Below are 15,380 nucleotides of genomic sequence, written 5' to 3' on the forward strand. Positions count from 1 at the left end.
GTCAAAAACCTACGAGGGTTGGGTTGAAGTTAAGGTGAGGGTTAGGATTAGGTTATGCCTAATGGAAGTAACATTAACAATACATCAACTTAATATAAGTAATGTATTAACAGAACATCTACAAGATATTTACTTCAGTGTATTCAGAGGTTTCACTACTGCTACTTCACTGATGTGTTGTTGATGTGTTACTGATACTCTGTTAAGAGTTTATTAATCATCTACAAAGGACCACTCCAAATAAAGTATTACTGGACATGTTTGCTACTACAGTCCATTTAGAAAATCTGGGATACATTTTGCCAGTAAGTAACAATCCCCTAATGCAACGCAACGTGGCGTTGATTCCCATCCCGTACTGCTCCGGTCCGATTCAAATCCGAAATCTGCACATGATCTGACGTCTCGTGGACTAATGACCTCTGGAATGCTTATATATTTGCTGTAAACTGACTTCAGTTCAAAGCAAAACAAAATGTCACTCCTTGGCACGAAATATGCATACGTTCTTTGCATAAAATAGAGCTTCTTCATAAGTTTAATGTGTATGGACGTAAAAAAAAATCTATTCTAATAAGCTTAGCTTATTTATTCACAGCATTCACCTGTTCAAAATTCTAAAAAAGTGAAACTATAGTGGGGTTGTGATGTGAAAAGTTAAACAATGAATGTCTCTCTCATTCTCTTTCTCTTTCTCTCTCCCATTTGGTACTGATAAAAAATGTGAATTTCCTTTTTACAGCTTTAATTTCCTTCAGGACTGTGTTATTTATACACAAGAATAAGACCCATTTAGTCAGTATCATTGTATTCAGAAGCAGCAGAGGCGCAAGTTATTTCTGACTGGAGTGTACATGATGACTCAGAGAATGTGCATTTCAAAACTTCTGCCTCAGACACAAAGGTTCCAAAAGAACTGAAACATCTGAGATGGTCTCGCTCGTTTCTACCATCGCTCTTCTGTACTCTTATACAAAGTATTCCAGCCTTTCTAGGTATTGTTCACTTATTTTTCAGCAGATACTTTTCACCTTCAAAAAAGTTTGTAACATCATTCTGTCTCTCAAAGTCATGCAAGTTAATGCAGACAAATTGTCGGAGAGTGCCGGCACTAAAGCAGGAGGAGGTTGCAATGGGTGGTCAAGCACAAACCATGCTGGTTTATGTAAGCCAGAGCATTGGGGTAAGTTCCTAATTGAGTGATTTATTGTGTTTGAGCTCAAGCTGCTTCCGTCTGATGCTGCTGCCACTCTCCTGGTTTTCTCTCTCAGCATGGTACACGCTGATGAAAGAAACCCTTGCATCACTCATGAATCGCAACTCATGAACGGAAGCTGTGGATTTAACAGCTTTGGGTTAAAAATAGGGCTCATGCAATTACTTGATTTAAAAAATACTGATTAACATTTGATTAGATGGCAATTTTCATAATAATGCATATTTTAGTTCTACTGGTCTCTCTTACAGTAAGAAAAAACACGTCATGGACACCCTTTTATATACCCTTTTTGCCAAGTAGTGTTTTATAGACTTTATTTCTTTAAATGCAATCACTGTAAAGGTTCCTAGTGTATTCCTAGTTCATAGTTTTAGTATTTTAGAACCTCTGAAAGGCTATGCATGGTTTATTATTGTTCACTGAAGTGAATTTTTATTGTTTATTGTTATTATTGTTATTTTATTGTTTTTAATCTTTTCTCTGATTACGCAATCATCAAAACAAACAGCCTTTTCTCTGATTACTCAATCATCAAAATAATCTTTTCATTATCCAGTTATGAATTTAATTGGTAGTTACAGCCAAAGTCATTATAAAAGATGTTTAAAGTTGATGTGAAGTCCAAACAGAAGTAATAGAGCTGGTGAAATGTGACCCAGACTCTGAGTCTTACAGCTATGACTGCGTGGGCTCCAGGTGGTACACGGCAATGCTGTATAATTACATAGACGTGATCTTACCCGAATAGGGCCACAGCTACTGATTGCAAAGCAAATGGCACTTCAGAATTGGACCAAATATGAGGCCTTAATTAAGAGAACAGTAGAGACATTGTTAGTTCAGCCTGTGTGGCCTACGATTTTCTTCAAAAGGTAAGAGTTTAATTAAGGCACAACTGCAACAAATGTTAAAGAGAGAGAGATAGACTGGCATTGTAGCCCAACGAAAGCAGATATAATTTCATTTTCTAATGTTAATTCTGGCATATTTCATGTGTTAAAAGCCATTTGGATTTGGATGTGAAAAGACTACAAAAAAAAAGGATGGTAATAACTTCGAATCATTCATCGAAACTAATTATCCAAATATGAAAACTGTTCAACCAATTTACTGCAAATGATTCAGATGACTCATAAATCTAGATTGCTGGGGTGTTTACAGCAGTTGAGTAAATGCATCAGGAAGGAAGCAACAATGTTATTATGCAATGTACAACATTATGATTATTGAAACACAGCACATCTTTTTTCAATAAAGCAGCACACCCTATCCCGATCCTTTCAAAATCATGGTTCTCCCTTTTTACCACAGCTAGTGAACTGAACCAGACTGTTGCTTAGCAACTTTTGAAGTAATTCAACAAGGACAAATTACCCTGTGAGTATGTGAGGACCGAACAAAAGCTTTCTCTCCTCATACTGAAGAAAAACAAACAGGAATGCGCTGTATGGCACGGTATACACTATACCACATTTACATTCTAAGAGTGATCTGAAGTATGCGTTATTATGTAGTCGGGGGCTGTTACTATACTCAGAAACAGTGAAGGAACATCTCTTAGCTCTCCAATGAGCTCCTCGAAAAGGTGCTGTCGTCGGAGGGTGCTCATCTGTATGACTGATTTCGTAATTTTCTTTGGGACAGAAAAACCGAGGCACACTCAGACAGCTTTACGTCACGTTTTAAATAATGATATTCATATCTGCCAGAATCCTTTTTTTTGTGAGGATACTTACAAAGGCTGAGGGCAGGTAGAGAACTCCCAGCTCATAGGAACGAACCATCATCTGAGTGTTATTTTTCTCCAGTGCACCCCAGGCAGCCTTGGACAAATTGGCACTGTGGATCACATATGCAGAGATTCAGTTTAATATTTTTAATCTTTAAACTTTATTTAAGCGTTCAATTTTTAGCTACTTCAGTCGGAATTTGTCTTAAAAAGGATCACTGTAAAAGACAGACCAAAAAAAAAAAAAGTTATAAAATTCTGTTGTAAAATGTTACGTCTGTGATGTGAAGATATAAAAAGTGGTAATGGTAATAACCTAGAATTATTATCTAACAGTAATCATGCAAATATGATTATAATTGTTCAACTCGGTCAAATTAGACTTTTTTTTTATTTGAAATTTAAAATTAAATGAACACATCCTCCACAGAAAAACACAATTCTGCACCTTTCTATAAATAATTACTGTCAATTTGCTGAAATTAATATGCTGAAAAAAGAATAAATACAACGAAGTTATCTGCAGAAGTTATATATATATATATATTACTTTTTCCCCCAGTTTGTTAACCTCAGCAAACATATAGAAGTTGTGCACTGAAATTTGGATAAAAAAGGCCAGTTGAAGTTGTAGATGATGTGTTAACTTATTTTAACTTAGAAAATCAACAAAATGTCATTTAACCTAAAAAGTGTCCAAATTTTTGCATCAGACTGCATTAAACATGCATGATAAGCTGCATATTCATGTCAAAACAAATTGCAAATTAAACTCTAGATTCAACCCAGGCTTCCCCTTCCTTCTCTAATCTTTTTCCTTCTTTAATATGATCAATAACATTACAAATGCTTTGAAATTTTAATCATGACAGAGCAAAAACGATGTTTAGTTTCCCACGGTCAGGGTTTCTCCATTGGAGACCGAGCTGGGATTAGAAAAGGCACAAACATGGCAGGCTGTGGCAAAGGCACCTCACGTCTCCTGCAGGCTTTAATCTTCATGAAAGAGAATGAATAACTCAGCTGGGCTTGGCGCGACGGACCTGCAGACGCAGCTCAAAATCCTCTCCACTTCTCAGTGTAAATTTACCATGATTAAAACTGTCACTCTTCAGACAGAGCCGCAGGGCGCTGACCATTCAGGCTGGCTAGGGCCGGAATCCGCACAGCGGCATTCTCTAGCAGAACTACAAAATGGCATACTTTTATCTGGGAGATATTTCAGACGTGTCAAACAAAGTTACACATGAGTGCTGGGCGGTATTGATAGAATTCAATATCGCAATATTTTCCATTATGTCACAATATCACGGTATCTGATGATATTTCAGTTAGCATTAATAAAGTTTTTACCTCATTCTTCCGAAGTACTTCTGTTCTATGCTAAAAGATTGTCTTACAAAACTGACATGGCATGTTTTGCCTGTTTTCTTCCCTTAAAATGACTCCAAATGGAACTGTATCAGAAACGTAACCTAACGGCCAGCATGGTTAAAATACACAAAACAGAATTAAAATACTTTAATTAAATCGTTTGTCATGATATAATGCTCGTAATCTATCAAATATGTTGCAAAATAAATAAATAAATAAATAAAAAATAAATAAATCCTTAAGGGCACTGAAACAGGAAGTCACTTTTCAGTAAGCACTGTGCAGTTTGTCCTGCACGGTCAGTTCCAGTTGGCTGACGCCAGGGCTATTTTTGATGGGCCGCCTCGATGAGTTCCTGACTGATCACCATTGTTGAAATGCACATGCGCAAGTGTCATCCAAAAAAAGTGGCAGCTGGCGCTATACGCCATTAAATGTCACTCTAATACCCTCCCAATGCTAGCCCAAGGCTAATAAGTACTGGAAGAAAGCAAAAGTGCATTAATTGAAATACATTATGGCTCTTATGATAACAAACCTAATAAGTAAAATAACTTCAATTGGAATTCTTGTTTTATCACTAGGAATTGATATTTTAAACATAGCCATTTCAACTTTGTAAAACATTTATATAAAACATCGTCCCCTTGGAATTATAAGGTTCTGTCTGACATTTTTGACAAAACTGATGGGTTTTTAACTACAACATAAACATTAATTTCATTCATTTATCCATCTTTTCCTTTTCTTCTTTCTCCCAAAATAAGACATTTTGTTGCAATAGAGTCACATTTCTGATACAAAACAGAACCTCACACTGCCTTTAGACTGACCTGCTACACTTACTTGCTGTGACAGTTTATTACAGTAACTGGTTGCTGTCTAACTAAAGGAGATAAACTAATGGTTCCAACCTAAAACTGACCTCTGCACTGGACAAAATATTTAATACTGACCTTTGTACTTAATCTGCAATGCTTTTTTGAATAAAAATAGGATGATTTGTCCTAAAACAAGAAATGAATGTCATTAAATTTTTAATTAAAGCATTAAATTTAACTCTGACACATTTAGACACTCTGTTACAACACTATGTTTCAAAATGAATTATAAGTAAACTGTTTGTGTTCCTTGGAAATCATTGTTTCTTTTCATGTTTTGCCAGATAGAACCTTATAATTCCAAGCTGAAAGTGAGTTCTGAAGATTAGAAGGTTCTTCTGCATTCAAGCAAAAAATCTAATTTACAAATTTCATATGATACTGTACATTTAGAATACATTCAGGGTGTCCGTCATTTTCATGTATAAAGAGACTTCTTTTCACATGTCAGTTTTGCTATTTGGAATCCAAAATCTTTGAAGCTCAATATCTCAACACTGCTCAGATAACAGAGAGAACCTTAATTCTAAGGGGCACGATATCCTTTACTTTGTATGTGGCAGCAAAATCATGCTATGTCAATATCACAGTATATAACAGTATAGACAATGTGTTGCCCAGCCCTAAAACACAAACAGAAGTCAGACTTTAAGAAGTGCAAACGTGTACCTGTTTCAAACAGCTTTCAATAGCAGACTCTGAGGCTTAATTTGAAAGATAATCAAAAGAGAAGAGTGCTCTCTTTTAATGCTTCATTGTGTTTTACAGTCCACCGGGCACTCGTTCACTCCACTTAAGTACTACAACTAGTCTTTACAGCCGCAATCATACTGAAGCACTGTGATGACCTACAAAAAGCAGGTTAGCACAAAACCCATTCCTGGTCCAGAGTCCACAGGGCTGAACTGACAAACATTCACTCAATATAACCTGAAAAACCACAAATACAAGGACTGTAAAAACAGTTAGGAAAACAGTTAGGAAATGGCCAGTGAAATTAGGGCGACCGAAGCTTAACTAAACACAGGTCTGAATTATGTTTGGTAAATGTGTGCAGAGGGGTCAGCCCGGGTCCTAGAGGAATCCTCGTGATAGAACAATACCAATACCCGGCACAGCTTAGAGATTTTAGAGAAAAAAAGCCGTCTGTCAAGAGCGAGAGAGTGGGTGTCAAAGTATTTCTCTAGGGATGGTGAGGCTACAAGCAGTGTCAGAACATTGGTTTGGGCAGGATAACAACCAACAGACCTGCTTTCGTTTTAGAGCGTGCTCCACTACAGCAAGTGCTGTTTCATAAAGCATCTCATACATATTGGTTCAATCCCAGCGAGAAAATGATTACAGACAGCAAATTCTAAAATGACTGGTCTGATTTCACACCTTCAGTTCAACATCAGAGATTGAGTGAGCAGGAATCACGCTCCGGCTGTCTCTAACCTTGTAACGAGAAACCAGGCCAGCTGAGAGAAGTCCGGAGAGGCCCTCATGTAGGTCTTGATGTGGGGCATGGCACTGCTTCTGCCTGACACCTCAGCCTTCCAGCGACTGTTCTCAGGGGGTCAGCAGAAACAATAATAGATTGGACAGTCAGAGAGAGAGAGGGGAGATACAGACGAGAGAGAGAAAGAGAGAGAGAGAGAGAGAGAGGAGATACAGACGAGAGAGGGGAGATACAGAGAGAGAGAGAGACAGAGAGAGAGAGAGAGAGAGAGAGAGAGAGAGAGAGAGAGAGAGGAGATACAGACGAGAGAGGGGAGATACAGAGAGAGAGAGGAGATACAGACAAGAGCGAGAGAGAGAGAAAGGTCAACAGGGACATCAGTAGATTGGACAGTCAGAAACAGAGACAAAGAGAGAGAGAGAGAGAGAGACAAAGGGTGTTCGTGAGAAAGTCAGAGACTGAGAAAGACACAAGTATGTAGTAGGTAGTTTGAAGAAATATTCTTAAAGATAAGAACAGTTTTGTGGCAGATATCGATACTAAGGCTGAAACATTTTGCCTCTTAAAATTATACCAAACGGAACTGTATTAGAAATGTAACTGAATGGACAGCATAAGTAAAATATACAAAACAGAATTAAAAAAACTGAGATCAAACAGTTTATCCTGATATATTGCTCGTTATCAATCAAATATATTGAAGAAAAAAAACAAAAAAAAAACACAACAACACTAAGGGCCCTGAAACAAGTAGTCAGTTTTCAGTGAGTGTTAGGCTATGTTTACACAGTAGGTAAAAGTGGCCCAAATCCGATCTTTTTCTTCATATGTGATATGATATGCGGCAATGTGACTGAACAGCCAGATCGGAATTCATGAAACTTTTACGGCAATCCAACTCGACATTAGTCATAATTTCGCACTGCTGAGACCTAAGAAACATTTAGGGTGATATTTTGGTACAAAATTAGAAGAGACTTATCCAAAACCCTCCGTGTTCGAAGGGATTTCGAATGAAATGGCGGAATACGGCCGTAGGAGAACGAGGCTGGAGCGTCAAAGAATGGTTAAAAGTCTTAAAGGACACAAAACAAAGTAGTGACAGTGGCCGAATAATGCACCCTTTTTACACACATCACTGGGTGATGAGCCCAGCTGTCAGTCAATGAAGCTTCATGATGGCTCCTGTGATGCTGGTGAAGGTGCAACTGAACCCTTTGGGAGCAACTGGCGATCGTTGGCCGTCGTTTTTGTTTACCTCTGGATGAGCCACGTGAAGCAACGTGAAGCTTTGGATTTGGTGAGAAAATCAGATTTGGGCCACTTTTACCTGCTGTGTGAACAAAGCCTTAGTGTCCCTGTCACTGTGCATCACCGTCAGCTCCAATCAACTGTTGTCAGCTCTATTTTTGATGGGCTGCCTTGATGTCTCGTACTGACTGACTGACTGACTGATAGACTGACTGACTGATAGACTGCAAGTGCAAGTGTCACCCGAGAAAAGCAGAAGGTTGCTATACATCAATAAATAGCACCAACTGCTAGATTTGGGTAAAATATTTCTGACCAATATTGTAACTGCAGCTTAAATTGTGAGTATTTTCTATGAACTGAGATCCCGCCCTTTTGTTTGAGGCCAAGGAGACTCAACAGTGCACCAGACTGTCATTTGGTTGTGGTTGTGATGTCACAGCACATCAGTGTTTCGTTGCTTTTGACGCCTTTATACAGGCAGTTTACAAGCTCTAAGTTATCAGGTTAAACTTCTCCACTTAAAACATAAGACTACGATGTTGTTATATGCTATAATAAAAATTGCAGCTCTTGTGATTTGAAAATTTTACTATTTTACTATACTGCGATTTCAATATAAAACCAATTAATCTTTAGCCCTAGTTGATACCAAATTAAAAGCTCTGATAATTGTACAGAAGTGGAGTTTTGCCAGCTTTTCACTCCATCTGAATTATGCAGGTAGGATTTTTTTCTTCACATCTCAACTAATGGTCAAGTCACATATCTTTCGAGTCATTGAGATTTTTTACAGATTTGAAAATGAGTCGATACCTCATTAAAAGAACTGAGTGCAGTACATTCTGTCATCCACTGCACAACGGTAAAATGAAAAGGTGTAGCTAAATTCAGTTGTAGACATATTATCCGCCCTCAAACTGCTTTGGTTGCATGGAAATAGCTCGTGAGTCAGCTTTCAGGCAGAGTTCTGTATGCTCAGTAAATGAAATGTGCAAGTTAATAGAGTTTTCAAAAATCTCCAACTGCAGTGTTTTCAAAAAAACATGGTTTTCAGTCACATAAAATTCCCAGAAGGCCAAACATAAGGCCAAAAACTATGTTTAAAAAATAACTGGATATGTGTGGATGGGCCCTTAGTTAAACAGTGCTTTATGGACAGATATGGCTGTCAGCATAAACAGCATACATTTTTAAATAATATTAATATTGTAGTCCTGGGGGTGGAGCTACCCAGAATTATTTTCTTTGTGGTTTGGTTTCTGTTAATTACCTTGTATGTTCTCTTCAATAAAAAATGTAATTCTCATGGTTAGGGTTAGATTTGAATTAATTTGCTCAGTCAACATTGCTGTGGTATAAATATATATATATATATATATATATATATATATATATATATATATATACATACATACATACACACACACACACACACACACACACACATATACGCACACACACACACACCCTGATCAGGCATAACATTATGACCACCTCCTTGTTTCTACGCTCATTGTCCATTTTATCAGCTCCACTTACTATATAGGTGCACTTTGTAGTTCTACAATTACAGACTGTAGTCCGTCTGTTTCTCTGCATACTTTGATACTTTGTTAGCCCCCTTTTACCCTGTTCTTCAGTGGTCAGGACCCCCATGGACCCTCACAGAGCAGGTACTATTTGGGTGGTGGATCATTCTCCAGCCTACAGCGTCCTGTGGGCAGTGTCCTGTGACCACTGATGAAGGACTAAAGGATGACCAACACAAACTGTGCAGCAGCAGATGAGCTATCGTCTCTGACTTTACATCTACACGGTGGGCTGACAAGGTAGGTGTGTCTAATAGAGTGGACAGTGAGTGGACACAGTGTTTAAAAACTCCAGCAGCACTGCTGTGTCTGATCCACTCAGACCAGCACAACACACTCTAACACACCACCACCATGTCAGTGTTACTGCAGTGCTGAGAATGATCCACCACCCAAATAGTACCTGCTCTGTGAGGGTCCATGGGGGTCCTGACCACTGAAGAACAGGGTAAAAGGGGGCTAACAAAGTATCAAAGTATGCAGAGAAACAGACGGACTACAGTCTGTAATTGTAGAACTACAAAGTGCACCTATATAGTAAGTGGAGCTGATAAAATGGACAATGAGTGTAGAAACAAGGAGGTGGTCATAATGTTATGCCCGATCAATGTATATATATATATATATATATATATATATATATATATATATATATATATATATATATATACACAAACATATATATACACACACACACACACACACACTCTTATCTTTGATATTTTTACATACAGTGATAAAAACATCCATGATCAATGTTGGCAGATATTTTTGTTTACCTGACATACCAGTTGGTCTCTACTCTCTACAAGATGACAATAAAAGCACAGAGATCAGGAAAGATATTAAGATGGAGCCTAGTCACTGTCAGGGCATTTCCGTTCTGGATTGGAAGAAGAGGCCGGCTATAAATACCCCATTCACACTCACTGGTCAATTACATGATAGTGGGACAGTGGAAATATAGACCCTCTTTGAATTTCCCCAAGAAGACATTTATAGAATTGGACAGCTCTTCAGAGAGGCTCTTAGCAGCTGCGGAGAGGTTTGAGTTAGAAGCACTTCTAAGAGCTCCACAGAGAAATATTCATAACGAAAATCCTCAGACAAGGACACAGAGTAACACTGACATCCAATATCATTGAAGATTATGTCACGTGGAAAGAAGTAAAAGAGAAGTGTCAACGTGAAGAACTCACTGGAAGTATGAATGGAGCCAGAGCTGCTTCTGTGCTGTCTGTATACTGTAGGGTAAGGAGCCTCCAGCTGCAGGAACACCATGAAAAAGGTCATTTAATAAATGATAAAGCCTCTTTCATTTTTAATCTTGTTTTAGGTATTTGAATTTGGCAACAGGGGCTTTTTATATAGAGCATATGAAGTACTGAACGTTATATGTCAATAATAAAACTTTTGAATCAGTGGAAAAATACTAAAACTAGAGTAATGGAGAAAATAAAGCATTGATTACTGCTTTAACAAGATTAAAAGACAAATGATTCCCTGGTAAAATTTCTCCCACATCTACAAACAAAAGAAAACAAACATAAAATGCTAATTTTATTTAAAGACGGTAAGTGAAATGGTACCTGGGTAACCTTCTAAGCTGGTTCTAACGTTGTCCACCGAAGGATAGACCTCAAGAAAAAAAAAACACTATGAATTATCACTATTCACACCATCAAACTTTAAGACACAGCAGCCTTTTCCTCGTGTGGGTTGAGTATTTGGTGATTAAAGAAAGAAAATCTAGTCTCTCAATAATGCCTGCACTGAAGGGGTGTCCTGTGAAAGGCGAGTGCTTTGAATTCTCAACAATGACATTCATTCCAATCAGAAGTGCATAATAACACGGTGCCATTTGAGGCTGGATGACACTATCTGCCATCACTTTCTCCAGCGCAGGCTCAGTGGGGTGCCGTACTGTTACCACTGACATTTAACAAGATCCATCAAGAAAAATCAATCTCTGACCTTACATTTGAAAAGACACTTACATAAATGAAAAGTTTTCCATGACTACAAGATTATTTCTGTGGTTTGGTTATGATTTTGCTGCCAACTCCATTTAGCTGCAGCCAATTATCAATTAAGCAGGTTTCTTTCCCGTGAAAAGCTAAATTGATTCTCTTGGAGGAGAACACACAGACTCTGGCATGCAGGCCACGTAGCACACACAAACACATACATTTTCTAAGCCGCTCATCCTGCTGGGTCGCAGGGAGACCATGTAGCAAGGGTGGGCAATTATATGTTATTGTTATCTTAAAATAGACTGATTTAGATAGCAGAATAATAGAGAGACTGTAAACAACAATAACCAGCGTAACTGGATAACAATCTGTGCATAGTAACAAGTAGGTGACTGGATGTCAGTGCATTATACCGTGCTGTATAGAACCCTTTTCAAAAAAAGGTTATGTATAGAACCATATACAACACAGTCTGAACAACCCTATATATCCTTGCTCATTGGAATTCCAGGAAAACAGAAGTTGCCTGAGGCGCAGATTCAGGCTACCTCATTTGGCTCTCATTAAACCAACAGAGACAACCAAGTGTTCATTCATCCTAACGGACAGATAAGGTTAGAGGGGAAATGTTCTGCGTTTATCCTAACACCTCTCCAGGCATGCGCTCTATAATGAAGTGAGAATAAGGCAGAAACATGTGCTTTGCTGAGTTATTTTGAAATACTTACCAGGAGCACTGGCGTGCCTGGACTGGATGATGAGCTAGCCTTCCCCAGCGTCGTCAGTGTTCGCTGAAACTCTGCTGCGAGCCATTTGGTCTTATCAAGGCCCATAGAGCCAATACTGGAGAACTGACCAATCACTGGCCACTGTTCTGCATTCTGTACTGGGCATGTGTGTTCACTCAGCAGCTGAAGGCAAAGAGTAAAAAAATGGAGATCATTTCAAGCACAAGCCACTGGCAGTCATGCAAACTCAAAATATGACTAACATTAGTAAGCAAATTAAATGCACCATCCATCAGGAGTGGACAGGGTCAATATAGCCCCTCTAATTATTGAATTTAACTACTGTGATTTGCATCGATTGCTGACCTAGCCGCTCAACTGCATACACTTGTATAATCTCTATAGAAAAGCACCAACCAATAGAATGGGACACTGTGGAGCAGCAGCACGCTGAAGGTCACCAGGCCTAACCATCAGCTACAGGTGTATAAAGACACCAAAGATACATTGGGCTGTGTAGCAGTGGAACTGTGTTATCTGGAGATGGAGCTCCATCCAATTCCTTTAGGATGAGCTGGAGTGATCTCAGAACTAATCATCCAACATCAGTACCTGACCTCACTAATGCTCTTGTGGCAATCAAATCTTCACAGCAATGGTCCAACATCTAATCTAAAGTAGATGCTGTTACTGCAGCAAAATGGAACCAATTCCCTATTAAAACCCTGGATTTCAGAAGAAACAGGGGATAAACAAGAGCCTACACGTTTGCGTATGTAATGTATAATCAGATATGCAAATCGAATGCATGTCCCCTGAGTAATTATAGTCACCAATTCATATGTTCTCTTGCCACTGATCAAGCATCAACACCTACACAGACTGAACTTGAGAACTGACCAACCGTTCACCACTATCCCCATGTGCTTCTTAAGCACAGAGAGTTAGAGACCAGATACATGAATGGAATAAATGGTGTGCTGTGTTTTGAACATGAAGCAAAAGACAAAATGTCAGAAAGGAGATATTGTAGAGTTCCTGCTGAGCCAGATTCAGTTTCTCATAAACTAAAGGACACTTTATAGCTTTGCCTGAGTTATACAGACAGACTAACAACCCAGCCAAATTTCTTCACTTTGCTTGCATGGAACAGACTAATGATTGGTTACTAGCCAAATATTTGTCTACATAGCATCACTTGGCATAAGGAAATAAAGGATAAAGAAATAGCATACACTTTTAATTCCTGCCATTAATATTACATTTCTGTTAATGTAACTTAGAAAACTCTCTCTCACTTTATTTGGATAGTACACTACAGCTTCCTTTAGATCCCATGTGTCAAACACAAGGCCCAAGTAGCGGGCCAAGTCAGGCCCATGACACAGTTCTATTTGGCCCGTGACATTAGTTCGTTTCACCCTGAGATTCACTACAGTCCCCAGCATGCACTGCAACGTAGTGTGCATTCTGACCCCCTTTCTCCAACAATCTATGGGCCAACAATAAGACAAGATGTCAAGCGTCAAGTTCAAGCAAAAAGGCAGTTAAAAAAACAATTCATTTTATTTAGAATTATTTTTGAATAAGTATTCAATGCTTATTATGCTGTTGCAGTTTTGGCATATTTTGGCATAACAATGGCCCAACATCGCAAAATGTTAAGTTAAAATGAAATGAAAACACAGGTCCAGGTTTAGAGTTAAGGTTAGAATCAGGTTCAGGTTTATGGTTAGGGTTAGGGAAAATTAAGCTGAACTTAAAATATTTAGTTGAACATAAGTTAAAGGTGGGTGACACAGTGGGTAGCGCTGTCGCCTCACAACAAGAATGGTCTGGGTTCGATTCCCGGCTGGGTGACCAGGGTCATTTCTGTGTGGAGTTTGCGCGTTCTCCCCGTGTCTGCGTGTGTTTCCTCCGGGTACTCCGGTTTCCAGGCCAATTGGACATGCTAAAATTGCCCCTAGGTGTGAGTGAGTGTGTGAATTTATATGTCTGTCTGTCTGTCTGCCCTGTGATGGACTGGCGACCTGTCCAGGGTGTATCCTGCCTTCCGCCCAATGACAGCTGGGATAGGCTCCAGCACCCTACCGCGACCCAGAAGGATAAGCGGTTTAGATGATGTATGTATGTATATAAGTTAAAGGTAAGTTAAGTATCTACAAAGCATCTAAAGTGTTTCTGCATTTTTTTTTTGACATCATCTTATAAACAGAGGCAAATCTGTTTCGCACTGTGTACACTGAAGAAAAGAGAGTCCACAGCTACATATCGCTGCTATCGGAACAAAACCTTGTATCTCCAAAAAGGTAACTTTACAGGACAAGGAAAAATGATCTTACCTTTAATGGAAGTAAATGGAGAAACACGGTTTTCCAAGTAATTTTAGACAATTTATGTTGGTCTGTTCATCATAAAATTTTAACACAACGTAAAGGGCAACTGCCTTTTTCAAACTAGGTCAAAAAATTAAAAATGACATGGAGATACAAGGTTTTGTCCCGACAGCAGTGATATGCATGTAGTCTTGACAACAGGTGCTGTGAGCTTGTTTCCACGACAAAATGAAAAGCTGAAACAAATGAACGCACATATAACATCTGTACTGGGCTAATATCTCACCAATAAGGTTGGTACATATTATATTCACACCATATGTTAAATTTGCATAAAGTGAGACATCAGATGAAGTCATAAAAGGCCACTATTCCTTGAAATCTTCAAAAGCAAAGCATCATTAAATATTACATTTTTTTACATAATAAAGCAGGCACAGAGAGCCCACATGAAGCCTCAAGGCAGTGAAGGAGCTGCGAAAATGGCTCTTTTCTTTAGTGGTCAGGTTGACACTCAAGGCTATTTTCTATTCTCATGTCGTGACAAGACATATTACTGAACAAAACCCGTAGAGTGATAGATAGTGTTGAACAGCGAATGTTCTGTGCCATTTTTTGCTTTCTGTATTACTGACTGACATGATTTAAAACAGTACTTTTCAAGGTCAAGGAAATTTTATGTGATTTTTTACCATCTTTCCAGGTTGTTGCCATTATTTAATGTTCTCGCAGACTTTCTAACCTTGCGCAATTTTAAGTGACCCCATTTCTCCATATCAGGTCCCTGGAACCTCCCTGGAGTGGAACCAATAAGGTAGATCCTGCAAAATAACGAGAGTTAATTAAATTAATGACT

General features: G+C 38.6%; 1 protein-coding gene across 2 annotated transcripts in view; it reads right to left on the reverse strand.

Annotated features, from left to right (window-relative positions):
- Positions 1-15,380, reverse strand: part of tdp1 (tyrosyl-DNA phosphodiesterase 1) — a 53,226-nt gene that overhangs the window by 23,686 nt on the left and 14,160 nt on the right. For both annotated transcript variants that reach the window (XM_036593910.1, XM_036593909.1), the window contains exons 9-14: positions 15,267-15,345; positions 12,189-12,371; positions 11,077-11,125; positions 10,687-10,753; positions 6,641-6,748; positions 2,956-3,058 (exon numbers count right to left, since the gene is read on the reverse strand). In XM_036593910.1, coding sequence (XP_036449803.1) covers positions 2,956-3,058; positions 6,641-6,748; positions 10,687-10,753; positions 11,077-11,125; positions 12,189-12,371; positions 15,267-15,345 — 589 coding nt within the window. The remainder of the gene's footprint in view (positions 1-2,955; positions 3,059-6,640; positions 6,749-10,686; positions 10,754-11,076; positions 11,126-12,188; positions 12,372-15,266; positions 15,346-15,380) is intronic.

This window comes from Colossoma macropomum, unplaced genomic scaffold, assembly GCF_904425465.1.
Source record: "Colossoma macropomum unplaced genomic scaffold, Colossoma_macropomum, whole genome shotgun sequence".
In the NCBI taxonomy this organism is placed as follows: domain Eukaryota; kingdom Metazoa; phylum Chordata; class Actinopteri; order Characiformes; family Serrasalmidae; genus Colossoma; species Colossoma macropomum.